Below are 24,534 nucleotides of genomic sequence, written 5' to 3'. Positions count from 1 at the left end.
GCCCATACGGGGTGTGGTTAGCACCAGGAGCCGCAGGCCTGGCTTCCACACACACAGCGCGACCACAAGCGCACCCAGCGCACCGCAGGCCCCAGCGCGGCTCTCCCTAGATCAGTGATCACCTGCCACCACTTCATTTCCTCCTCCTCTCTCGAGAGGCAGGAACACTCGCGACTCACACACGGGGCTCAGCTGTGTGGAAATGTGCACGACGCGGATTTCCAGAAAGGTTTGCACCAACTTCTCTTTCCATTCCATTTTCCATGAACTTTTTTTTTTTCAAGATGTATTCACTGATGTATCTGAACGGCAGCATTTCAGAGAGAGAGGGAGAGACAGAAAGAGGGAGGATGGGGCTCCAGCTACTGCTTCACTCCCCAGATGGCTGCACCAGCCAGTACGGGGCCAGGGCGACGCCAGGAGCCCACCCCTGGGTCAGGAGAGGAGTGCTCCTAGGGGGTGCCGGCTTAACCTCAGACTGGGATGGTCCAGCCCTGACTCCCACCTTCCCAGCTGCGCTGAGCCCAGGGTCTCCGGTCTGAGCGGCAGGAGTACTTCCCGTGGGTCGGCCGTGTGTGTCTGAGGGCCCAGGCTCGCTGTGGACTTGACCGTGGACTTTCAGCACCCCAGCCCCGCCCCCGGCAGCTCCACATGCGTGGGGGAATTCCAGCTCCGAGAAGCCCTGCCTCGGGGCCGCAAGAGGCAGCCACCCTGGAAAGACCCCAGCAGGGGCCACACAGGGAGCTGTGGCCGGGGGGCTTCCCAGGCTGCAGGCAGAAGGGAGATTCTGGTGAGCCTCCCCTGGCCCAGCCCCTGCGGCCCCTTCCCTACTCTTCTCCCAGCCCTGCACAGGCCGGCCTCTCCCCCAGCACTGTTTCCTGCTCCGGCCTCAGCTCTGCCTCCTAGGAGGGCCGCCCAGCCCCTCTCTCCTGTAGCCCTCCACCCCTCGGCCAGTGCGTCCCCATGGTGCCTTGCGACACTTACCCGCAGGAATGAGGGCGCTGAGTTTAGCAAGAACTTAGCCCCCCATGCCCCAGCCCCTTCCAGAACATCAGCCCCCGGAGGGCTGCGGGAGCCCAGGCTTCCCTAAGAGCTCCCAGGAGACGGCCAGGCTGAGCTGGGGCCCTGGGGGTACTTCCTGCCTCTTCCCAGGGAGAGAGAGGCCTCGGCTCCCAGAATGTGCCTGCCTTAGTGTCTGCGCTGGTGCTCCCAGGTCAAGAGCCCAGCCCGTGGCTTGGCGGCTGTGGGTGGCCAGGGACCCAGAGCCTCGTCCTGGGATGGTTGCTCCCGCTGGCCTGGCCCTGCCCTGACCCCCCTCTCTCATGGCACTCTCTGTTGGCTCTTTGCTAAAAGGTCCCTGCACCTGTATTCCGAACCCCCACCATCTGTGTCCTGGACAGCAGCTACACAGCCAGCTCGCCCCAACTCCCCAGGGAAGCCACACCCCTTTAAGGTCCTCTTCCTGCTCTGAGGATGGAGCTCAAACCCCTGCTGCCTGCCCCAACCCACTCTGACCCCTGCGGCCTAGGGTCACAGGTTCCCCTCTGGCGTTCCTGGACCACGGGGCCTTTGCACATGCAACTCCCTCTGCCTGGAGAGATCCCCGTGTTGTTCCCTGTCCGGGGAGTTTTGTTTTTTTTTTTTTTTTTTTTTTTTAAGAAAGATTTACTTAATAAATATAAACTTCACAGATACAACTTTTGGAATTTATCAGGTTCTTCTCTCCCATACTCACCCTCCCACACCTACTCCTGTCCTACCTCCCACTCCCTGTCCCATTCCATCTTCACCAAGATTCATTTTGAACTATCTTTATATACAGAAGATCAACTCTATACTAAGTAAAGATTTCAACAGTTTGTACCCACGCAGACACACAAAGTATAAAGTACTGTCTGAGTAGTAATTTTAACCATTAATTCGCATAGTATAACACAGTAAGGACAGAGATCCTGCATGGGGAGCAAGTGTACAGTGACTCCTGTTGTTAACAATTGACACTCTTATTTATGGTGTCAGTAATCACCCGAGGCTCTTGTCATGAGCCACCAAGGCTATGGAAGCCTCTTTGAGTTCACAAACTCCATCAGTATTTAGACAGAGCCATAATCAAACTGGAAGTTCTCTCCTCTCTTCAGAGAAAGGTACCTCCTCCTTTGATGGCCCGTTCTTTCCACAGGGATCTCACTCACAGAGATTCCACATGGGCCATTTTTTGGCCACAGTGTCTTGGCTTTCCATGCCTGAAATGCTCTCATGGGCTTTTTAGCCAGATCCAAATGCCTTAAGGGCTGATTCTGAGGCCAGAGTGCTGCTTAGGGCGTTTGTCATTCTATGCGTCTGCTGTGTGGCCTGCTGCCCTGGGAGTTCTTTCTCAGCTCTCAGATCAGGCTCAGGCATAATTTCCTCCCGCAAACCTCAGAGCCCTGGCCGGGCCGCAGCCCCTGCTACACACTCCCGCGAGCCTCCCGCGGTGCCGTATCCACCTTCAGTGACCACACAGGGCTCACTATGTAATTATCTGTTTTCTGTCTGCCTCTCTGACTACAAATGCCCTGGGCATGGAAACTCTCCCAGCCCCAACCTCGTACACCTGCCTGGCCCTCTCAACAGCTGCTGATGGAGGAGTGAGAGGCAGGAGGCTCAGTGCACAGATCTGGGTGTGAATCCTGTCCCGTGTGGCCCTGAGTAGATCAAGTCAAGGAATCTCCGAGCTTCAGTGTTCCCATCTGCAAAGTGGGGCTGATATGGGTGCGGCAGTTAAAGCCCGTGCTTGGGACGCTGGCATCACACACCAGAGTGCCCGGCTCAGCGCATGCTCACAACAGACGCCCACACACGTTAGGTCTCTCCTGCTTCTTAGGCAAGGGGCACCTCCCCAGTGGTGGAGGGGGGCACTTGAGGGGCTGGGCCACAAAGCCAGGGCTGACAGCTCCTGGGGGCCCCCCGCCCGCCCCACTCCCGCCGCCCAGGGCCTGCCCCCGCATCTCCCTGGTGAGCCCCAGCAGGAAGAACCCCCCCAGTGCAGCCACAGGAGCCGGGAGGGCCCATAACTCCCCACGCCTGGCCCTGGCAGGAGCAACCAGCTAAACACAACCCACGCTCACTGGGCTCAGGCTGTGGGCATCACTGAGACGGGGCCTTGTGTCCAGAGATGGTGCCGTCATATGGGACTGGGCGGGGCGGGGGGCCTCCCTGCCTTCAGTCAGCACTCACTGCAGAGCCGACTCCCAGCCCTCGGGGCCTCTCAGCCTCCGGGGGAGGAGTCTGACCCCGGGGAAGAGCTGGCAGGGAGGCCCAGGTCGCAGGTCAGCTTCTGCCAAGGTCATGGCAGGGAACCAGGACGCCAGGGTGAGTGGACCGCCGAGGGCAACCTCCGGCATCCTGGCAGGAACGGGGGACCCGAGTCGGGCCTCGGCTACTCCCTGCTCCCCAGCCTCCAGGCAGGGCAGGTGAGGGCCTGCTGCAGACAGCAGGACGGGGCCCGGCAGGGTGCAGGGCTCGGGCAGGAGCGAGCGTGCCCCAAAGGCACTGGCTCTGCTCCAGGTTCTCACTGTCCTGCGTGCTCGCTCCTTGTGCCCACAGCGCTAAGCAAGCGGCCACGCCTGCGCCCCAGCGGCCGAAGTGAGGCTCAGAGGTCTCCGAGCTGGGAGGAGCAGGGCTTGAACCTGCGGGTGGTGGGGCTCAGGCGCTGAGCAGTGCTTCCCGGAGCGCTTCTCCCAGCTGGGCAGGCCTCTCTCTGGGCATCACGGGCCTGTCCCCGCTCCTCGGGAGTCCAGGGGGATCCCAGGGGCCAACAGCCTCCCTCCCGTGGGGCTTTCCCATCCCTGCGCCAGCACCACACTCCCTGACCCCACGTGACCTGCCACAGCCTAGGAGGCAGGTGCAGCTGCCGTCCCATCAGTCTGCTCCCCACCATCAGGGCAGCCCGCCTGGCACCCCACCCAGCACGGCAGGCACCCAGTGCTACCAGTCACAGAAGGTTCTGGAGCCTGGAGCCTGGGTGGGTGGGGCCGGAAGCTGCCCTCTGCCCATCACCAGCCTGATACACATGGAGGCTCTCAGTGCCTGGCACCACTTTCCCTTCTAGAGGTTTCCCCTCACCCGGGTGAGATCTGCGGGGTGCACTGTCCCAGAGCCTGCTGCCCCACCTCAACCCTGAGGGACCCCTCCCCGTCTGTTCCCCCAGGGTGCTTCCTCAATTTCTTTTTATGTTCTTATGTTTATATATTATGAACATATATTATACTTAAACGTGTATATTATAAATTAACACATGACTACATCACATTGCTATATACTTACACTACATACTGAGTACTGTGTATTAATGTAATATTGTAGGACTGTATATGAGTATTTATTTAACTTATTTAACTTGAAACGTGGGGACACACAGATCTTCCATCTGCTGGTTCACTCTCCACACGCCCACAAGAGCTGGGTCTGAGCCAGGCTGAAGCCGGGAGCTGTGACCGTCACCCTGGTCTCCCGCGTGGGCGGCCAGGGTCTGCAGCAGCAGCAGCTAGACTGGGAGCAGACGCTCCGACGTCCCGAGCAGCACCCTAACCGCTGCGCCACACGCCCGCCCCTGTATGTCAGCATTTTACGGTTCTGTCGTCCTCAGCAAGGAGTCTCACAGACACCGCCGTGCCAGTACCAAGCCCAGGGCCTGACGCTTCTCGGGACAAGCGTCCCACGTGTTTGCCACACTGTCCATGGGCTGGACTGGCCTTTTGGAAACAGCCCCACCTCACAGGGTTGCGGTGAGGGTCGGAGGTCAGAAACACCAGCTCCTCTTATCCTAACTCAGCAGGACTGAGTCGTTTTACGTTTTAAAATCACTCATTAAAACTAAAATCTAAGGGCCAGCATTGCGGTGCAGCATTAAGCCCTGCCTGCGATGCCGGCATCCCAAATCAGTGCTGGTTTGAATCCTGGCTGCTCCACTTTGGATCCAGCTTCCTGCTAAAGCACCTAGGACAGCAGTGGAAGACGGCCCCAGCACCTGGGCCCCTGCCACCCACATCAGGGAGCCAGACGGAGTTTCAGGCTCCTGGCCTTTGGCCTGGCCCAGAACTGGCCACTATGGTTATCTGGAAAGTGAACCAGCAAATGGAAGCGTTCTCTCTCTCTCTCTCTCATTCTGCTGTCAAATAAAAATATTTTTTAAAGAAGGCAGGGGCCAATGTTGTGGCACAGTGGGTTAAGCCCCCTACTGCATTCCTGTATGGGAACACTGGTTCTAGTCCCGGCTGCTCCTCTTCCGATCCAGCTCTCTGCTATGGCCTGGGAGAGCAACAGAAGATGGCCCAAGTCCTTGGGCCCCTGCATCTGGAGACCCAGATGGAGTTTCATGCTCTTGACTTCGGCTTGGTCCAGCTCTGCCAAATTAACTTCACGTGAGACTTTTTATTTTAATGTAGTCACTGTTAAATGCAGGCTTTCCTACGCAGCTCTCAGGGTATTTCTGGTGGACATCAGGGCCTGGCACAGGCAGGCAGCAGGTGCTCGAATCTCCTGCACAAACGGACTCAGTGGCCCAACGTCCAGAGGGAGGGTAGGAGACTGGCTTTGCACTCTATCCCCTTCGACGCTATCACGCACAAGTATCTTGGGAAAAGATTAAGACACATCTACTGTGATGAGTTACTACGTACATGCGCGTACGTGAAGGCCACACAGGCAGCCACCAGGTATCCACAGATGTGTGAACGCGGCAGCCCAGGAGCCCCCTGCAGGCTGGGAGTCCCCGGGGAACCGGTCCCAGGCCCAGGGAGGAGGGGGAGCAGACCCCAGGGTCCCCTGCGAAAACTGCTGCCCCAGCAGAGCACCAGGCCCAGGGCCAGTTGCTGAACATCCAGGATTCAGGACTCCCCTCCCCCTCCTACCACCCTGCTTGCTGCCGGGGTTTGCTTTGCCCACCTGCAGAATGGGCATGTTAGGTTCACTCCACACTCCCTCGGGAAATGCCAAACAGGAGCACCAAGCACAGCGGAGGGAGCCTCCGCACACCACCACCGTCACCAGGGGGCACCGATGCCTGGCCACACGCTTTGTTTCACATATGCCCCTCCCCCACCAGGATCGCCCCGAAGGGAAGGCCCCGCGTGGAGCGTTTCGCTGTGAACATTTCGACATGGTCCTCCCGAAGACAGGGCCGTTTCCAAAGCAGAGCCGCACTATCGGTTCCACCCCCAGATGAAAGGCACGGGGCACCTGGACCGCACGCGGCAGGCACCTGGTGTCCACACTGCCCAGATACCCGCTTCACTAACGCAGGTCCTGTCCTCAAATCCGGATCCAGGCCAGGACAACACACCGGGACCAGCTGATCTGTTTCTTCTCTCTGCTTAGACACAGACTCAAGTTCACTCTAGCAGGCCCCGCCCCCATTGTCTGAGTTTCTGTGGGTCAGGAGCCCAGCATGGCTTCCTCCCGCTCAGGGTCTCATGGGCTCCAAGCCCCCTGTCGGCTGGGGCCGCGGCCCAGAATCATCCGAGGCTCAACTGGGGCAGGCGTGGTTTGCAGGCTCTCCCGGAGACACTGCCAGCACACGGTTCCGAGTGGGCTGCCGGACGGAGGGCTTCGCTTCCTGGTCACGTGGGCCTGTCCAACACGCAAGGGAAGCTTGCGCCATCAAAGGGAGCCGAGGAGAGGGCGAGGGTGAGCAGGTGTCTCACGCCTGAGCCTGCTCAGACTCACCTGGGAGCGGTTAGCACAACCTGCTGGCTCCAGCCGGAGCTTCTGACTCACCCGGCTGGGGTGGGGCTGAGAACACGCATTTCTAACGAGTCCCAGCTGACCCCAGGCCAGGCTTTGAGAACGGCTGGCTGCAAGGACCGCCCCCTACTCTCACACCCCTTCACTGCATTTCACCTGCTGGTGGACAAGAATTCCAGGGTGAGGACTGTGCGTGCGTGCGTGCGTGTCACCCAGGCTGCAGGTAAGAATCACTGACGGCTTTAGACAGCCCACGGCAGGGGCGGTGCTGTGGCCGCCACCTGCAATGTCGGCATCCCATGCGTGTGTCGGGGCAAACCCTGACTGCTCCTCTTCCAATCCAGCTGCAGTCCCTGCTAACGTGCCCGGGAAGGTAGCGGAAGATGGCCCAAGAGCTTGGGCTCCGCTCGCCCATGTGGGAGACCCGGATGGAGTCAGGCTCCTGGCTCAGCCCTGGCCGTTGTGGCCACTTGGGGAGTGAACCAGCGGATGGGAGACCTCTTTTCTTTTCTCTCCCCGTCTCTGTCACTCCACCTTTCAAGTATGTGAATAAATATTTCAAGAAATAAACATAACATTGTTGGAGGCCTGGGGTTTTCTGGGCTTTTTTTTTCCCCCACGTTTGCTGGTTGATTTTTTTTTTTTTTTAAACAGGCAGAGTGGATAGTGAGAGAGAGAGAAAGGTCTTCCTTTTGCCGTTGGTTCACCCTCCAATGGCCGCCACGGCTGGCACGCTGCAGCTGGCACACTGCGCCAATCCGAAGGCAGGAGCCAGGTACTTATCCTGGTCTCCCATGGGGTGCAGGGCCCAAGCACTTGGGCCATCCTCCACTGCCTTCCCAGGCCACAGCAGAGAGCTGGACTGGAAAGAATCCGGCGCCCCGACAGGGACTAGAACCCGGTGTGCCAGCGCCGCAATGTGGAGGATTAGCCTAGTGAGCCGCGGCGCCGGCTGCTGGTTGAGTCTAACGTGTGCCAGGGTCGAGAACCACTAGGCTAGAACGGGCTGGCCTGTGTAATCTCTTCTGAGAACCCCTGATAACACCCCTGGTGTTAGCAGGATTAACTCACCTGGCAGGCCCTGCGCCAGCCATCACAGCTCATCACCGCATCTCATAGATTAGCAAACTGAGGCACAGAAAGAAGGGACTTGCCCAAGGTCGCCTAGGGTGGGTATTGTACTTTTATTCTAAATTTTAATTTGCTTTATTTGAAAAGCAGAGGGACAGACAGACAACTAGAGAGAGCTGTCATCTGTCGTTTCACTCCTCAAATGTCCCCAACAGCTGGGGCTGGGCCAGGCCAAAGCCAGGAGGCAGAAACCCAGTCCAGGCCTCCCACACGGGTGGTCGGGGCCCGGCCACCTGAACCATCACTGCTGCCCCCCAGGGCAGCATTAGCAGGCAGCCGGAGGCAGGGGCCCGAGCTGGGGCTGGGACCCAGGCGCTGTGCTCCGGGATGGGGCACCCTCACGGCTTGGCTGAACTCCTGACCCTGATGGGCCTCCTGGCTGCCGCCGCACAGGAGACCCAAGCCAGACCCACACCCGGCGGAGCCGCTGGGGAATTCCTGGTCCGAGGAAGAGAAACGCGTTGTTCTCCTTAGCTGCTGAGCCCTGGGGTCACTGGCTCGTCAGCCACACTGGGTTCTCCTCTCACTTCTCTCCGTCAGGCCCCTCCCACAGGCAGGGCTTGGAAGAAGGTTCCGGGCACGGTGTGCACGAGACTCTGTGCCACACCAGCCCTGTGAGTCTCCCGGCACATCTTCGTCCCGGCAGGTCTCCTTCGCTAGCCCCAGCTGTTCCTGGGCTCCGACACAGGGACGGGACTGTAATAGGTGCCCCGTGGCCTGCTGGGCGCCTGCGGGCTGTGTGGTAAATGGCTGCTGAAGGGGCGGGCTTCGGTGAGCAGCCAAGACGCTGCCGCGCACCCACGACCCCATCAGAGGGCCTGGCTTGGGGCCCGGGCTCCGCTTCCCCCTCTGCTTCCTGCTCACGTGCACCCTGGGAGGCGGCAGGTGATAGCTCGAGTCCTCCGGTCCCTGCCACCCATGTGGGAGGCCCAGATTAAGTTCTGTGCTCCTGGCTTTGCCCTGGCCCAGGTGTTTGTTAAAGGCATTTGATGGGGGGGGGGGGGTAGCATTGTGGCCTAGTGGGTAAAGCCGTCGCTGGCACCCCATATGGGCGCCAGCTGGAGTCCCGGCTGCTCCCCTGCCCAACACAGTCCCCTGCCCATGCACCTGGGCAAGCAGCAGAGGAAGCTCAAGTCCTTGGGCCCTGCACCCGCATGGAGACCCAGATGAAGCTCCTTGGCTCCTGGATTCGGCTTGGCCCAGCCCCGGCCATTGGAGCCATTCAGCAAGTGAACCAGCGGGAGGAAGATCTGTCTCTCCCTAACTCCGCCTTTCAAATAAATAAAAATGAATCTCTTTTTTAAAAAGGCATTTGGGGAGTGAATCAGCTGATGGAAGACCTCTCTCTGCCTTTAAAATAAATAAATAAATAAAAAGCTGTTGAATGAATACTCACTTTGGTGGGGGGCACTGGCTTATGGGGAGCCCTTTGTGCCGTTAATTCACTGAGGGGGCGTCTGTCCCCCCAGGGAGGGTTCCAATTCCTGTAAGGGTCACCCCGTCTCCTCAGCCCCAGCAGTGCTGTGGGGGCCCGGGACAGGTGGGGAGTTAGCGAACGAGGAGCTGGCAAGTCTCCCCCAGTTTCCGTCTCTAGCCTTGCACCCCAACTCCCCCCCTTTTCATGCCAATCCAGCACACCCACCACCCCATGATGCACCCGGGTCTCTCCCAGCAGGAAGTGGAAGGCAGGTCCAGGCTGAGCACCTGGGGCTGGCTGGGCTCCAAGAGGAGCCCCTGGAAACTTTCCCAGAAGGCCTCACTGCACTAAACCCTGCCCAAACTCCACCCCTTTTTATGTTTAATTAGGGCACCACCCCCTACCACCTAAAGGGGCCCCTGGACAGGGAGCGCCTTCTGTTGGAGCCTCCTGGTGGGCGGATCTCCCCCCGGGGGGGGGGGTGCTCGCTCTCACTGTATCGGGGTTCTCACTTTGGCAGTTTCTAGCGAAAGTGGGGTACAGAGTACTTTATTCCCGCATCCTCTCAACCCTTTCTTCCTGACCTCTGCCCTCTCCTGGCTTTCGGTTCAGGGATCTTGTCTCGGTCCTCACCCAGTCTCAGCCCAGCGGCAGCCACCTTGCCGGGGAGAATGCCCGTCGTGCACCTGCTCACGGCAGGTGGCGCGTTTCTTGTGAGCCTGGCCCAGTGTCCTCACACGACTGGGACAGGATGGCGGGAAGAATGATGACAAATGATGACAGCAGCTCCCACCCACGCCGGTCGCGTGAGTGACCGAAATCTGCTGCGAAGGGGAGGCCAGTGACTCCCACTTTCCAGGAAGGGAAACTGAGGCCCAGAGACGTCCACTGGCCTTCCCAAGGTGGCAGAGCTGAGCCCAGAGCCCTCAGCTGAGGGGGCTTCCGTGTCCCCTGCTGGATGCGAAGCCCCCAGCCCCGGCCCTAGGCTGTGCTGAGGCCCAGCTGTGGATAACAGCCGCTGATGGACCGACCTGCCAAAGCGACCGTGACTAACTCGCTTCATCTCCACTGCGGGGTCAGCTGCCCGTGCGGGAGGCCTTGAGGGACTTGACCAGATCCCTGGCCACGCCCCCCCCCCCCAGCCTCGTCCCCTGCTGCTGTGTGAAAGGGAGTTGGGGTCAATCCCCGCCCCTTCATGGCTGTCCCAAGGCGGGAGGGCGTGGCTTTGCTGGGCCGAGCCCGGTCTCTTCACCACCTTCACGGGGTTAATAACCGGCATGGCGTGCTCAGTAAACACCAGCGTGCCACGCCGAGCACCAGGCAAACCGGACGGCACCCGTGTATCTCATGAAATCCTCCTGGCACCCGGGGGCAGCAGCTATTCAAATCCCCATTACAGACGAGAAGACTGAGCCCACGGGCGGGCCCATGGGAGGCACAGTCAGAACTCAAAACCCAGTGTGCAGTGTGCAGTATACGCCAGAAGCCTCCACGGAATAGCCGGCCCCACAGCCTCCAAGACACGGCCGTCAGCCTAGGAGCGCTTCTACGATTATGTGACCTATCCCTACCTCACACTGTAGACAAAAACCAGCTCCAAATGACACCACTTCCATCTTCAGCAGATTGCACACGGAAATATCCTTTAGACTTCCATGTTGGGAAAGATGACAAATTATGCACACACAGAGCTTCAGGACACTGAGTGGAAAATGGGGGGGGGCATGCTGTGGTGTAGCAGGTTAATCCACCACCTGCGACGCTGGGACCTCCAGGTGGGCCGTTCTTAGCCGTGGACAAGCACGAATGCATGGAGAAGCCAAGACCCACCAGAGTCACACAGCGTGAGTATGGTTCTCTTTGCCGTGGTTTGAGCTGTAGCCACAAAATGACACATCGAAATCCTAACCCCTACCTGAAGATGCGCTCTTATTTAGAAACAAGGTTCAGTCTCTATGAGGTCACCCTGGATGAGGGCCCCTACATCCTTGTGTCCTTGAATAAGAGGGGAGGGCACACAGGGGGCGATGCCCATGAAGACGGAGGCAGAGACCCGGGCGACGTAAAGCCGAGGACGCCCAGAGGCTGGGGAGGGGCGTGGACCAGGTCCCAGCCGGTGCACTCGGGGGCGCAGGTGCCTGTCCACACTTGGGTTTCAGGCTTCCGGCCTCGGGGACCAGGAGAGAACATCCGGCTTGTGGTCATTTGTTACAGTGGTCCTAGTGATACGGGGGAAGCAGGCGGCACTCGGGTAGGAATACGTGAGCTGGAAGATTTTCCCCTAACTTCCATGCAGCCCTGCACTGTCACTCCACCCACCTACCTGCCAATCCAGCACACCCAGCATCCCATGATGCACCCGGGGCCTTGTCTGGGACCAGGAAGGAGGAGCCGATGCCACAGAACTCCCACAAAGCCTCATGCCCAGACTCCACCCTATTTGCATACTCAATTAAGGGACCACCCCCTACCCCACAAAGGCTGTGGGCGTGGTCCTTCTGGCTTCCCAGGCTGTTGGTCCCTCCCCGCCCCCTCCCAGGCTCTGTCTTGGTGGGCAGCTCTCTGGCCCACTCAGGACGGTGCCTGTCCGTGTGGGGTGGCTGCACTCACGCGTGCGTGTGTATTCACTCTCTCACTTCAAATAAACGCTGCCCCCGCCTCTGCACCTCACGGGTGCTCTGCTTTCTTAACTGTACGGGGAAAGAACTTGGAATAAACCCTGAGACACTCGCTGCCTTTTCCAACACTGGGACGCTCATAACCCTTTTCATGCAGTTAGTAGGCAGAAACTAAAGGAAAACACCCTTTCTAGGACGGAGGCGTGGTGAGGAGGTACAAAAAGTGGGCCGGGGCTCAGGGCCACAGGGACCCCAGGCGGGGACGGAACAGTGGGATGGGGACCTCGAGGTTGGATGAGGGTCTTTCTCAGGTACCTGGTACCTACTGCGTGACCTACGGAACTGCAGCAGGGGCCAGCGTGGTGCATAGCAGGTTAGGTGCTGCCTGCCACACCAGCATCCCATAGGCGTGCCGGTTCAAGTCCCGGCTGCCCCGCTTCCAATCCAGCTCCCTGCTAATGGCCTGGGAAAGCAGCAGAAGATGCCCCAAGTGCTTGGGCCCCTGCACCCACGTGGGAGACCCAGATGAAGCTCCTGGCTCCTGGCTTTGGCCTGGCCCAGCCCCGGCCATTGTGGCCATTTGCAGAGTGAGACACCACATGGAAGCTCTTTCTGTCTCTCCCTCTCTTTCAAATAAATCTTAACATACAATTAAATAAATAAAAAGGCTCCCTGCCCAGCGCCAGCTCATCGCCTGCCCCTTGCGTGCCCGTGAACTTCCCTGGCTCCAGGCTGAGGCTACATTCCTGGCAGCCGGCACCCATCTCGGAGGCCCTCCCCGCCCCACGCCGGCCGGCTGCACCCAGCACTCACACCTCGCACACACCATTCGCCAGTCCCTCCTCTCACTGACACCACGACCCCCAGGAACGAAGCCCAGAGCCGACCCAGCCCCCACTCAACCGCAGCAATGCAGACGGACTTCCACAGGGGCTCCTGGGAGGGCTCTGTCGCAGACCCCCCGTGGGATGGGCCTGGGTCCCCTGCATCTGCCACTGTTCCCACCCCAGCTCTGTGATGACAAGTTGTATACTGTAACGCACTTGCCTCTTAAGAAGCAGATTTTAAAAGGAAGAGGCACCTTGTCACTGTCCCGAATGGAAAGGCAACACCTGGGGCGGTGCTGTGGCAGAGCAGGTTAAAGCCCTGGCCTGAAATGCCGGCATCCTATATGGGCGCCGGTTTGAGTCCCTGCTGCTCCACTTCCCATCCGGCTCTCTGCTGTGGCCTGAGAAAGCAGTGGAAGATGGCCCAAGGCCTTGGGTCCCTGCACCTGCGTGGGAGACCCGGAAGAAACTCCTGGCTCCTGGCTTTGGATCGGTGCAGCTCCGGCTGTTGCGGCCATTTGGGGAGTGAACCAGTGGATGGAAGACCTCTCTCTCTCTCTCTGTAACTCTTTCAAATAAATAAATAAATCTTTAAAAAAAAAAAAAAAGGCAACACTTGCCATGAACAGGAGAAAACCGACGCACAAGCGCGCCAAATACAACGCCGGGACACTCTGGCTCCACAGCGCAGTCCTGGAGCCAGGAGGGCTGAGCCAGCCTGGGGAGCCGTGACAGCCACGTTAGCTGGGAGCGAGGTGGGAGGGGCTACCCCCTGGAAAGAGCAGGGCGGGGCCTCCCACCGGCCCCTGCTCAGCGCGTGCTCCTCGCCCTTCAGGGGGTTCCTCTCTGGCCCCAGGGTTCCTTTTGCTTTTAGGCCTGGAAATCCCTGGAGCAGATGCCTGGGGGCTGTGGCTGGGCTGCAGGGGGCTCCCCTAAGGCTGCCTGCGTCTGCTTCACCCCCCTCCCCCCACAAGCCCCTCCAGCACTGGGAGGGGGGGGAGTGGGCACAGGGCCAGGCTGGCACAGGGCAGGGCCGACTGGGCCCCGGCAGGCCCGAGGGAGCAGGGGTGAGCTCATCCCCCGCCCTTAATTATCGTCTTGGCTAATGAGCAGCTGGGAACCTGCAGCCCGGCCCACAGGGAGGACCCTGGGGACCCTGGGCCAGATGTCACCCGGAGGCACCGGGAGGAAACTGCTCTGGGGGAAGGGACTTACACTTCCTGCCTCCTCCCAGCCAGGGATGACAGCGGGGCCGGGGCCGGGGCAGGCAGGACACTGGAGGGGCTCCAACCCCGGGCTGGGCACTGCTGTTCTGTGGCCTTCAGCAAACGACTCGGGCCCTCGCTGTGTTAAGTGTGGGGAACACTGCCCCGCCCTGGCCCCGCCTGGGGTGCTCGTGAGACCTGCAGACCACAGCCAGGGTCTGCTCTACGGCACCCTCCCCGGGTGCACACGCACCCTGGGGTGCCTCGGCTCCTCTTCCGTAGAATGGGTGTGAAATGTCTGTCCAGTTCCCAGCAAATGCCACCGGTACAATTCACAGTAACTTAGCATTACTGGAACATTCTAGACAAGAGGGGCTCAGAGGGCTGCTGCAGGTCCCCCATCCTCAGCCCACCCCCGAGGTGGGTTTCATGAGACCCACCCTGAAGACGAGGCACCCAAGGCTCTGGGGGTGCAGCAACGTGCCGGGGAAGTTCAAGTTCACGGCCCAACCCGTTCAACCCTAGCACTGACGGCACCAGCGAGTGGCCAGGAGGCCGTCCTCTGTGCCAAGCACTCGATGTGCTCACACCAGAGAAAACAGCACAGAGAGGTCAGGCTGCTTTTCCAAAGCCACACAGCATAAACGGCTGGACTCGAACCCTGGCAGTCTGCCAACTTCCATTACCACTTTCCCCCGAGAATCTGTTCCCCCAAGTGTCCCTGCCTGCCTGGCATCGCGACGCCAGCTCTGGCTCTGGGGTTCCAAGCCTGCCCTGCCCAGCTCTTACCACTAATGATGCTCTGCTGGCTGGAGGCTGGGACCGCAAAGGCCGCTGGAACTGGCTTTGTGGGAAGAACCTGTTTCCTGCCACTCTGGACTCCCAGGTGTGACGGACAGCCAGAGCACAGGGCAGCCAGCCTGTGTGCCTGGCGCTCCTCTGCAGAAAAGACAGAGAATGGAGCAGACCCAACCCAGGGAAAAGCTCATCACCACCCCCAACTCCCAAGGCCCTCCCTTGCTCTGCCCCCCAAATGTTTAATTTCACAAGGGGCAGGAGAGATGGGGAGGTGGGGCGGGGGGGGGGGGTTAGGAAAGCCCCTGCCAAGGAAGGGCCATTCAAGCTGAGATCAATGAAGTGGAGAAGTGGCACGGGCAGGAGCAAGTGGCATGGCAAAGGCACTGGGGCAGGAACAGCCTGGTGCTCTGACGGCGCGGGAGGAGAGCCCAGGCCGTGCAGGAGGGAGCCAGGGATGCCCGACGCCCTGGCCTGCAAGCTTCTGCCAGAGACAGGCAAAGAAGCTACCGGCGGACAAGCCGTCCAGCTCCCAGGAGCCCCAGGTCCACCAGCCCCTCTGGGCTCACCGGCCTTGCAGCACCCACCCCTCGAACGGGCCTCACTGGCCACGGCGAGCGCCCACTTGCAGCGACCAGCTGCTATGCCCACACTAACTGGGGCCTCTCCCAGCCGGGGGCGCAGGCCTGGAACCAAACCCTGGGATCCCTCCGCACCTCGCAGCGGTAAGGTGGGCTAGCTCCGTGGGGGTCTGTCTTGAGCTAAGCGTACTCACTGGTAGGACAGGGCTGGGCATCTGGTGGGCAGGGCGCCTGCTATTACGGTCAAAATAAGCAGGATGACACACTGTCAAGGGGGTGGAACTCTCTGGCTCCCGCTGCGCTGAGGCCTCCGGGGCAGCAGGCATGTGGCCGAGGTTCGATAAACCTTACGAATGAGTAAACGACCAGCTGGCTCCAGTCCCAAGCTCTTACCTGCCGGGCGCCTCAGTTTCCCCGTCGGTAAGCGCGCGGGAAGAGGACAGCCCGTGGGGCTGGGGTGAGGCTGGCGGAGGCACGGCGCTGACGGCGCGGCCCCAACCCACCAGCGCCCCCCGCCCCGCCCGCCGTCCCGCCAGCTGCGCGGAGCCCCCGCCCACGCCGGCCGCCCCGGCCCCGGCCCCGAGCGCACGTGACTCCGCCCCGGCCCGGCCCGCCCCGCCGTCCCAGCGCAGGCGCCTATTGGCCACGCCGGAGGTCCCCGCCCCCGTCCGGGGCGGAGCCTGAGGCGCCCCGCCCGCCGCAGAGCGGGGTTCCTGCGTCCCGACGGTGCGCGGCGGCCGGACCGGGCTGGCGGGCTGGCGGGCGGAGCCGGGCCCGCGGGGCTGCTGCGGGGCGACCGGGCCGGGGCTGCGGGCTGCGCCATGGTGAGCGGGGCCGGGCGGGCTGGGCGGTGCGCCAGGCGGGGGCTTGAGGGAGGGGAAGGGGCGGCCCCGGACGGGGTGGGGGCGCGCGCGCGGGCGCGCGGGGCGGCGGTGCCCCGGGCCTGGGTGGGAGGTGGTCTTCGCGGCGAGGGAGGGGCGGCCCGGGCCGGGGCGCGGCTGGCGGGAGGGAGGGTCTGTCTGTTCCGGGGGCCGCGCCCGCGGCGGGGGCTCTTTGTCCGCTGCGCTGCGGAGAGGTCGGGACAAAGGAGGCGGCGGGGGGCGGAGGCCGCCTCGCGGGGAGCGGTGCTCCAGCCCCCTGTGCACGCCCCCCGCCCAGGCCCGGGCCGGCCTCCGGGGCTCCCTGGGACACTTCGAGGATTTTCAAAATTGCTTCCAAGGCTTGGGTCCTGGCAGCCCCCAGCGCGGTCAGGCGGATTGCGGCGACGGAATCAGGCGGGAGTCAGGGGTCCGGGCGACGTCCGGCGCCTGGCGCGCGGGTGGGGAAACTGAGGCGGGCGCGGCTCCGTCGGCGGTGACGGCGTGGCGTGGGCAGGACTGGGTCTCGTGGCCGCCGACCCCCGCCCCAAGGCGGGCCGGCTCCAGCCGCCTCCAGCTGTCGCCCCCTCCCCAGCTGTCGCCCCCCCCGGCCGAGCCCCTGCGTCCCTGGCACCGGGCTTGCTGCTCCGTGCGGCGCGGGGACGCCGGCGGCCCCGCCAGGGTTAATGAGAGGGTGCGTGGAGCGCCTGGCACCCAGCCTGCTCGCCGCCCGCGCTCGCTGGCGTATGGGTGCTTGTCATCCTGAGTCCCGAGGGCGACCGCCCTGGGGTCAGCTGGTCCCAGGCCCCTCGGGCACCGGGGAGAGGAGCTGGGGGTGGGTGGGTGAAGACTGTGACAGTTTAGGGTCACGATTGGGAGCTGGAGTTCCGGCTGCAGGCCACCTGGGTGATTGGGTCTGTGCGCACCTACTTTTGAGCTGTGTGACCTTGGGTAGCTGACTTGACTTCTCTGAGCCTTAGCGCCTCCGTCTGCCACCCGCGGGGTGGTTTGGACGTGGGAAGGAGACATCTGCCCAAGGCATTAGTGCTGGCACACGGCGACTGCGCCAACTTTTCTCCAGCTTCCCCTGTTATTCCCAGAGTTGTTCAGCCTCTCAGGCGGCAGGTGATTCACAGGGCGGGGGCACGGGACTGGGGCCCGGGCCACAGGAGCCCCTGGCTGACCTTGGGACAGCCCCTGAGGTCTGCGGGCTCCAGCTTCCTCTTCTGCTGCGGGAAACCTGGGGCTTCCTCCGGGAGGGGCAGGGGTGAACCAGCACTGGCCCGAGAGCCACGGGGCTGCCTTGGGCTCCCCCTGCTTCTGATCCTGGCTCGTGGACAGCCGCGGCTGCGCGTGATGCGTCCTTGTGCCCAGTGCCACAGAGCCGGTGCGGCACAGGGCAGATCTTCCACCTGCGTCCTGGCGGTGACCCGCGGAGCCCTGGGCTCCCCGCAGCCCTGTTTTCCCAAGGGACCTGGGCAGGAGCCGCTCTGGTTTGTGAACGGGGACCCCTGGGGAGGCAGAGCCTGGTGGTTTGGCGGCCTTGGCAGGTGGCTTGTTAGGGCATGAGGGGCATGGCTCCTGGGGACAGTTCTGGAGGTGCGTGGTCCCCAGAGAGCCAGCAAGCCTCCTGGCTGCCTTGGTGAGCCCCGGGAGCTGCAGGCTGGTGCCCCGCTGAGCCCAGCAACCTGGTGATGTGCCCCAGTCAGCGACGACGAGGAGGAGGAGAGGAGGAGGCAGCGAGTCCCTGGGGAAGGGGCTGTTTGTGGCACCGGGCCTGGGCCCGCGCTCTGTGTCTTTCTGGTCCTGAGCACCCACTGCCCTCCTGTGGCACCCCACGGAGGCGTGGCTGGGGACATGCGACCTTAGAGGCCCCGGGCCCTTCCGCTCACTCACCCACCTCATAAGGTGGCCGGTGAGGCCAGGGGCTCCACACTGAGAAACTGAGGCCAGCCCGGAGCAGCTTGGTGGGGTCCCGACGTCACCCCGAGCGCGGGCAGGGCTCAGGGGGGAGAGGACTCGGGCCACCCAGCTGCTGGCTGTGCCCACTCGGCCTCCGACATGTGCGGTGGGTGAAGACTTAGTTGCAAGATCCCAAGTCAAGGCAGAGGGAGCGGCCCCCGGCCCAGGTGGGGCAGGCCTGCAGGAAGGCAGGGGCCCGCTGGTGGGCAGTGCTGGGCTCGGGGTCACACGCAGCTCCCCTGGCTGCTCTGGGCTCTCATTGGCCTCCCCGGGCCTGGGAGACACGGGCAGGGAGCAGAGGGCTGCGGCCTGGGTGGCGGTCCAGCGGCTTAGGGCCGGGCCGGCCGGTGCTCACTGGGGCTGCTCTGCCTTGCTGCTGTCACCCCAGGGGACACGGCCTGCCCTGTGCTCCAGCCAGTCTCTGGTGGTGTCCGGGGTGCTGCTGGGACCCAGGGGTCAGGTGTGTGGAGTCGGAGGGGACAGGTAGTATGGAGGTTATCCAGGTTTCGGGGGAACTGGTGGCCTTGGCTTTGAACGCCAGGCTTTGTCCTACAGAGGGAGCCTGTGAGCGGGTGCCGCAGAGCAGGTGCCCCTGGCTGGGGTCCGCCCGGCCCCCGGCCTTCGAAGGCCGCTCCGCTGGGTGGGGCCCTGCTTCTGGGTTCCCGTCTCCTGCTCTTTGTGCCTCAGTTTCCCCTTCTGCGAAGTGGAGCGGCTGGGGCAGCAGGGCTCCCCTAGGGCTGCTGGGCGGCCGCGTGCTTGTGGGTGAAGTGGCCGTGACAGCTCGGAGGCGGCCCACGTGGCCCATGGGCCGTCCTGGGGGCTTCGAGGGGGTCCCAGGAAAGGTCCAGCCGGACAAAGGGGCTGCCCTCAGCCGCCTTCGGGCTCTGCTGCTCTGCCCTGCCCCCGGCGTCCGTGCACACAGCCGAGGCCTCCCACAGTCCACTGGCACCTGAACTTGGCCCGCTGCCCGGCCTCCTGCTGGCCCCTGGCTTTCTGGAGTCTGCAAAGTGGGCGTGGGGACCCCCGATTGGGATTCCTGTGTGAGGAGGGTGTTCTCTGCTTCAACGCTGCACCCCGACTTGCAAACCTACTGTGTGCCGGCCAGGGCGGGGGGGATGGTGCCCACCTTCTGCGGACTCGGCGTCCACTGCAGGAGGGAGACGGCAGCCGGGGAAAGGCACCGTGTGTGTGTGTGTGTGCTGGGAGGGAACTGCAGGGAGTAAAGTCGGGAGGGCAGCCTGTAAGAGGCGCCTTCTGACACAGGTGTGAAGAATGGGAAAGAGCCCGGGAGGAGCCCTGCAGGCAGGGGCGCAGCGCAGGGGCCCAAGGCGGAGCCGGCGTGGCAGGACCGGGCGTGCAGTAGCCAGAGAGGCGCTTGGTCTTGTCCCGAGGCCGGGGAGGGACAGGAGCAGAAGTTTGTAAAGATCAGTTCTCAGGGGGTAGTTGCAGGGTGAAGGAAGGAACAAACGTGCCCACACATGGGCGGGCGGAGGGGGCGCCCCGGGCCGGGGCCTGGTGCCCCTGCCTGCCTGGGAGCCGCAGCCAGGGTTGTTTGGCCATCACGGCTCCCACAGTCTCCGCGTGGCCCCAGGACCACAGGTTTCCCCCTGGATCTGTGGGTCCCGCCTGGGCTCCGCAGCTGGCTTCGGCCCCCGGCTGCCCCTCCCTCCAGTGCCATTGTTCGAATTTCCCACTTCCTGCCCCCGAAACGCCCCCAGCCCCCAACACACACACTTCCCCTTCCGAATTGATACTGCCTTGTCTTCCTGTCCAGAGCCCCATGGGAGGGCAGGTGGGAGGGCAGGCGCCCCAGCAGGCCGAAGCGAGCTGAGGTCAAGGGGCAGGAACAGTGAGACAGTTCCCTGGAGGGGGAAGCCCTGTCCCGTGAGGCTGTGCCCTGAGGTGGGGGCGGGGGGTGAGCAGGAGCACCCCCACGCGCTGACCTGGGCAGGTGGCCGTGCGTGTTCCAGGAGCTGGAGCTGCAACCCAGGCCGAGCCCTGTACACTGTGCTGCCCATCCCCCTCCCCACCGCACATGGCTCTGGGCGTGGGCTCAGAGGCCCCCAGGGTTGTGAACTGCCTGGTCAGTGGAGGGGGACACGCGTGGGGTGCGGTGGGCCCGCCCAGGAGGACAGGGAGCCTGTTGAGTGGGACGTGCGGCTTGGTCCCTGCAGAGGGCAACGAAGCGGCAGACCGAGGGTCCGGGCCCCTCCTGCCAGGGCCTCCCTGCCGAGGTGGGCAGCACCGCCTGGCCCCCGGACAGGCGAGCCCGGCCTCAGAACCCCGGTCGAGTGAGGGTTGTTTCTAAGGCAGGCTGGCCTTGATCAAGGACGCAGCAGGTTTGGTCCCGCCACCGAGGGAGAGCCTTGGTCCAGGGCCTGCCTGCGCCGACATCAGTATTAAACGGAGGGAGAAAGCAGTGACCTCATCGCGCGCCTCCTGAGTGTGGCCTGCCGGGCCTGACCCTTTTATTTATTTATTTTAAGATTTATTTATTATTTGAAAGAGTTAGGGAGAGGGAGAGACACGGAGTGAGAAAGAGATCTTGCATCTCTCGTTCACTCCCCAAATGGTCACGACTAGGTCTGGGCCAGAGTGAAGCCGAGGGCCAGGAACTTCATCCGGGTCTCCCACATGGGTGCAGGGGCCCAAGCACTTGGGCCATCTGCTTCTGTTTTTTCCAGGCCATTAGCAGGGAGGTGGAGCAGCCGGGACTCGAACCGGTGCCCATATGGGATGCTGGCACTGCAGGCAGCAGCTTTACCCGCTACGCCACAGCGCGCCCCCGCCTTCTTGATAAGTAACTGGGTGTGCGAGGGGAGGAGGTGCAGGGACACCCAGGGGGCTGCCAGCTCCAGCAGCCGTGGGTGGCACCAGCGGCAAAGCCTTAGCCTCAGTGGGTGTCGCTGGCCACTGACGTGGGGTGTCGCCCACAGTGAGCCCTGGAGGATTGCTGGGGAGGCTGGTGTCGGGGCTCCTTGCTCCTCACGGGTGGCCCACAGCCTTGCTCCTGTCCCCATCAGCCCTGGGCACCGAAGCGGGTCTGGAGGTGGCAAGGTGGAGGGTGCTGTCTGGGGTGTGTGGCTGCAGGAGGCGGCCCCGTCCTGACTTCCTGGCAGGGGCTTGGCCCTGGGGGGCTCCCTTCCCGTCTGCACCTGAATCAGCCGATGCCGCAGCTCCTCGTGCTTGCTGCGCCCACCAGCAACGCTCCTCCCCCTGGCCCTCTCCTGCCCCACCCAGTTGGCAGCGCCCTGATGTCCCGCCCTGCCTTTGTGGTGGCCGCTGTGTTGCTGGACTGATGTTTACGTTGTGGCTCCCGCCCTAGACACAGCTCTGAGCTGGCAGGGGCAGGAGTGGTGGATCTCCCTTTCCGCCTTCGCATTGCTGTGGCGGCCGTGGCCGTGGCCGTGGCCGCAGCCGCAGTCTGACTCGAGGCCACTTCGCGTCCCCGCCTGGGCTCCATTGTATTCCCAGCTCTCGGGCATCGCTGTCCTGTCCATAGCCTGCTTCCCGCAGGGGCTGATGTCACGTCCTTGCTTTCAAGTCCCTCCTCTCTGACCACCAGGAAGCCACTGGCTCTTCTCAGTCCCTGAGTGGCCCCTGAACACCTCTCAGGTCAGGGCCAGGCTTCTAGAACCTACACCTGCAGCCCGCGGGCCACGGGCCCTGCCAAGGCAACTGCAGGTGAGACTCAGAATTCGGTAAACCTGTAGCAGGCTCATTTTTAAGTTGACGGTTTCGCGTGGCCCGGTGACTGATGCGGTAAATATCCAAATGGCCCTTGGCAGAAAAGCAGCTCCCCACCCGTGCCTTAGACCAGAGCCGGAACAGCGCCCCAGGCTCCTGCAGCGCCTGGGCCCGTGGCTGCGAGGGTGACTAGCACGCCTGGCAGCAGAAGTGCTTAGGTAGTAAATGCAAACAAGACCGTGGCGCTTACCAGCGGACAGAGAAACAGCAGAGCCTGTTTGCGTCGCGCCCGCGAGGGTGGCACTGTGGGCTTTGAGAGCTGTCACAGACGGACCCCTGTGGCGTGCCAGCCCAAGTCTGTGACACACACACACACACACCCCAGCCCTCCGCGGAATCCCTGGGGTAGCCTCATGTTGCTTTATCTTCCAGGACTCTCGTGTCCAGCCTGAGACCCAGCCTCGCTGAGCCGGCCGTCCCCAAGAGCTTCCTGCCAGGGAAGCCCCCAAGCACTGACCATGTCTATAATGGACCACAGCCCCACCACGGGCGTGGTCACTGTCATCGTCATCCTCATCGCCATCGCCGCCCTGGGGGCCCTGATCCTGGGCTGCTGGTGCTACCTGCGTCTGCAGCGCATCAGCCAGTCCGAGGATGAGGAGAGCATCGTGGGGGATGGCGAAACCAAGGAGCCCTTCCTGCTGGTGCAGTACTCTGCGAAGGGACAGTGCGTGGAGAGAAAGGCCAAGCTGATGACCCCCAACGGCCCGGAAGTGCACGGCTGACCGACGATGAGAGGCTCCTGGTCCAGTTTGCAGCCCGGCAAGAGGCGCCGGAAGGGGCAGAACCACATGGACGTGCTGCCGGCTGAGCGCAAGGGTTGACACCTGCTGGCATGGCCTCCGCGGGCTTGGTCATCGCATGCACTGACTCCCGGGGCCCAGCCGTCCTGGGCTCCCCGTCAGCCTCCAGGCGGGGCTGCCCATTGCAGGCAGTGGGCAGGCCTGACCTTGCTGGGGCTCACGGCCCCGTAGCGCTTTTGTTACTTGAATGTTGAGCTGAGCCTGTTTCTGACGGAGCTACTACTGTAACGCGTGAACTAACCAACCTGTGAACTGTACATAGTCCCTCCTCCCCCCCACAAGCTTAAGCCTCGCTGCTGCTTTTCAAAATTCCACATGGAGCACGCGGGACGGGTTTGACGAGGACTGCGGCAGTGACGAGTCAGGCCCGCCCAGGCCTGGGTGCGCTTGGTGGGGAGGGGGCCCTGAGGTGTACCCCGCGTGTGTGTACGGGACGTGACCAGCTGGGCAGCTCTGGCGACCCCTGCTTGGTTAGGAAGGGATGATGGGACCGCACACGCCCCCTCCCCTGTTATGGTGGAGTTACTGCAAGGAAGCTACGCAGCCGCCTGGGAGCCGGTGACGGACAGGGAGTCCCGAGGGCTCCAGGCACCCTAGTAGCAGAGCGGTCTCTGCCCCCGCGGTCTTGAGCGTGCTGTGTGCCGCTTAGCGCCGGCTTTGCTGCAGTCACCCCGGCCCTCGTACAGCCCCAGGGCCCCGGGCCACTGCTCCAAGTCTGAAACCCAAGCGGCCCACAGAGAGGGAAATTTTGTTTTCTGTTTTTGTATTGAGTATTTTCTGCACTGGAGGGGCGGGGAGGGTCTGTGAACTTCTCTCCTCTTCCCTTCGCAAGTCCGCTCCCTGCCCAGGGGTTCTCTGTAGAAGGCTGACGCTCTCCCACCCCCCAGTCTGGCGCTGAAGGCACCGAGTGTCCACGGCAGCTCATCTCTCGTGTGCACATTCTTAGGAGCCACCAGACTGTTCCGGCCAGCCTGTGCCTGGTGTGTGGACGGTCCCCACACGGGTTGGTGGCCCCTCGCGTGCACTTCGCTGAGCTCACCCTTTGACTCTGAGTCCCACCGCTGTAAGCACGTTCTCAGCCGTCGCCATGACCACGCGATCAGCGTCCCCATCGAATAATAAGCCGGAGACCAGCCTGGCATGGCGGGCCCGGCCCCCCGTGGCACGCTGGCCCTTGGCACTTGAGCCACCTGCAAGTAGTGTGGGCAGGGAGCCCAGCACTCTGGCCTCCGGGCTAGGTGGCCCCTTCTCAAGCCCTTACCCAGGCCTCTGCTAGGAACCACGTCAGCCTAAATCTACTTTCTAGAACCCCGGGGGGGAGCTGCAGGAACTGCTCAGTGGCAGTGAACTTGAAGCAAGAGCCGGTGGCTGGTGAGGCTGTCCGAGCTGGGGGTAGTGAGGAGACGCCACAGGTGGGCTTCCTGGGAACCCTGGCGGGGAGGCCCTGCAGGCTGGGTGGGCAGATCACGTGGTGGTGGGGGGCCTAGGAGGGAGAACAGTTCCCAGGTTGCCAACTGGAAGATGGCTTTGCGATCAGAAAAGTGTTGGTTCGATCCGTCCCCCTTGGGTTTCACGACTTCGGGCTCGCTACCTCTGCTCACCGCAGCCGAGGCTGCTGGCCGCGTGGGCTCGGGGACTGCACGTTCGGGGCCCCGAGCCTGACCCTGGAACTGACCACCGCCCAGTAAATCCGATTCTGGAATGATTAAAGGCCGCTTTGTCATCAGTCTCACTGTGGAGGTTTCTTAGCGCCCTCCCTGGTTGCCGGGAACATCCTGGCACTTGCATGGGGCTCCCGGGAGCGTGGTGGCGGCGCTGGGTGTGGATCAGGCGAGCCAGGGCCCTGGTGGGAGGGCTGTGGGCCAGCT

At 62.6% G+C, this 24,534-nt stretch overlaps 2 protein-coding genes across 2 annotated transcripts in view; one reads left to right on the top strand and one right to left on the bottom strand.

The window, feature by feature from the left end:
* Positions 1-15,843, bottom strand: part of LITAF (lipopolysaccharide induced TNF factor) — an 85,600-nt gene extending 69,757 nt beyond the window's left edge. Inside the window, exons 1-2 of the mRNA XM_051847447.2 lie at positions 15,691-15,843; positions 14,711-14,860 (exon numbers count right to left, since the gene is read on the bottom strand). The gene's annotated coding sequence lies outside the window, so the exon portion shown is untranslated. The remainder of the gene's footprint in view (positions 1-14,710; positions 14,861-15,690) is intronic.
* A 120-nt stretch (positions 15,844-15,963) lies between these two features.
* On the top strand, positions 15,964-24,392 carry SNN (stannin). Its single transcript, XM_051847449.2, has 2 exons — positions 15,964-16,121; positions 22,236-24,392. The coding sequence occupies exon 2, from the start codon at positions 22,322-22,324 to the stop codon at positions 22,586-22,588; it is 267 nt and encodes an 88-aa protein (XP_051703409.1). The 5' UTR covers positions 15,964-16,121; positions 22,236-22,321; the 3' UTR covers positions 22,589-24,392.
* The last annotated feature ends 142 nt before the right edge of the window (positions 24,393-24,534 follow it).

Source organism: Oryctolagus cuniculus, chromosome 19 (genome assembly GCF_964237555.1).
Source record: "Oryctolagus cuniculus chromosome 19, mOryCun1.1, whole genome shotgun sequence".
In the NCBI taxonomy this organism is placed as follows: Eukaryota; Metazoa; Chordata; class Mammalia; order Lagomorpha; family Leporidae; genus Oryctolagus; species Oryctolagus cuniculus.
This window is presented reverse-complemented; position numbering and strand designations above follow the sequence as displayed.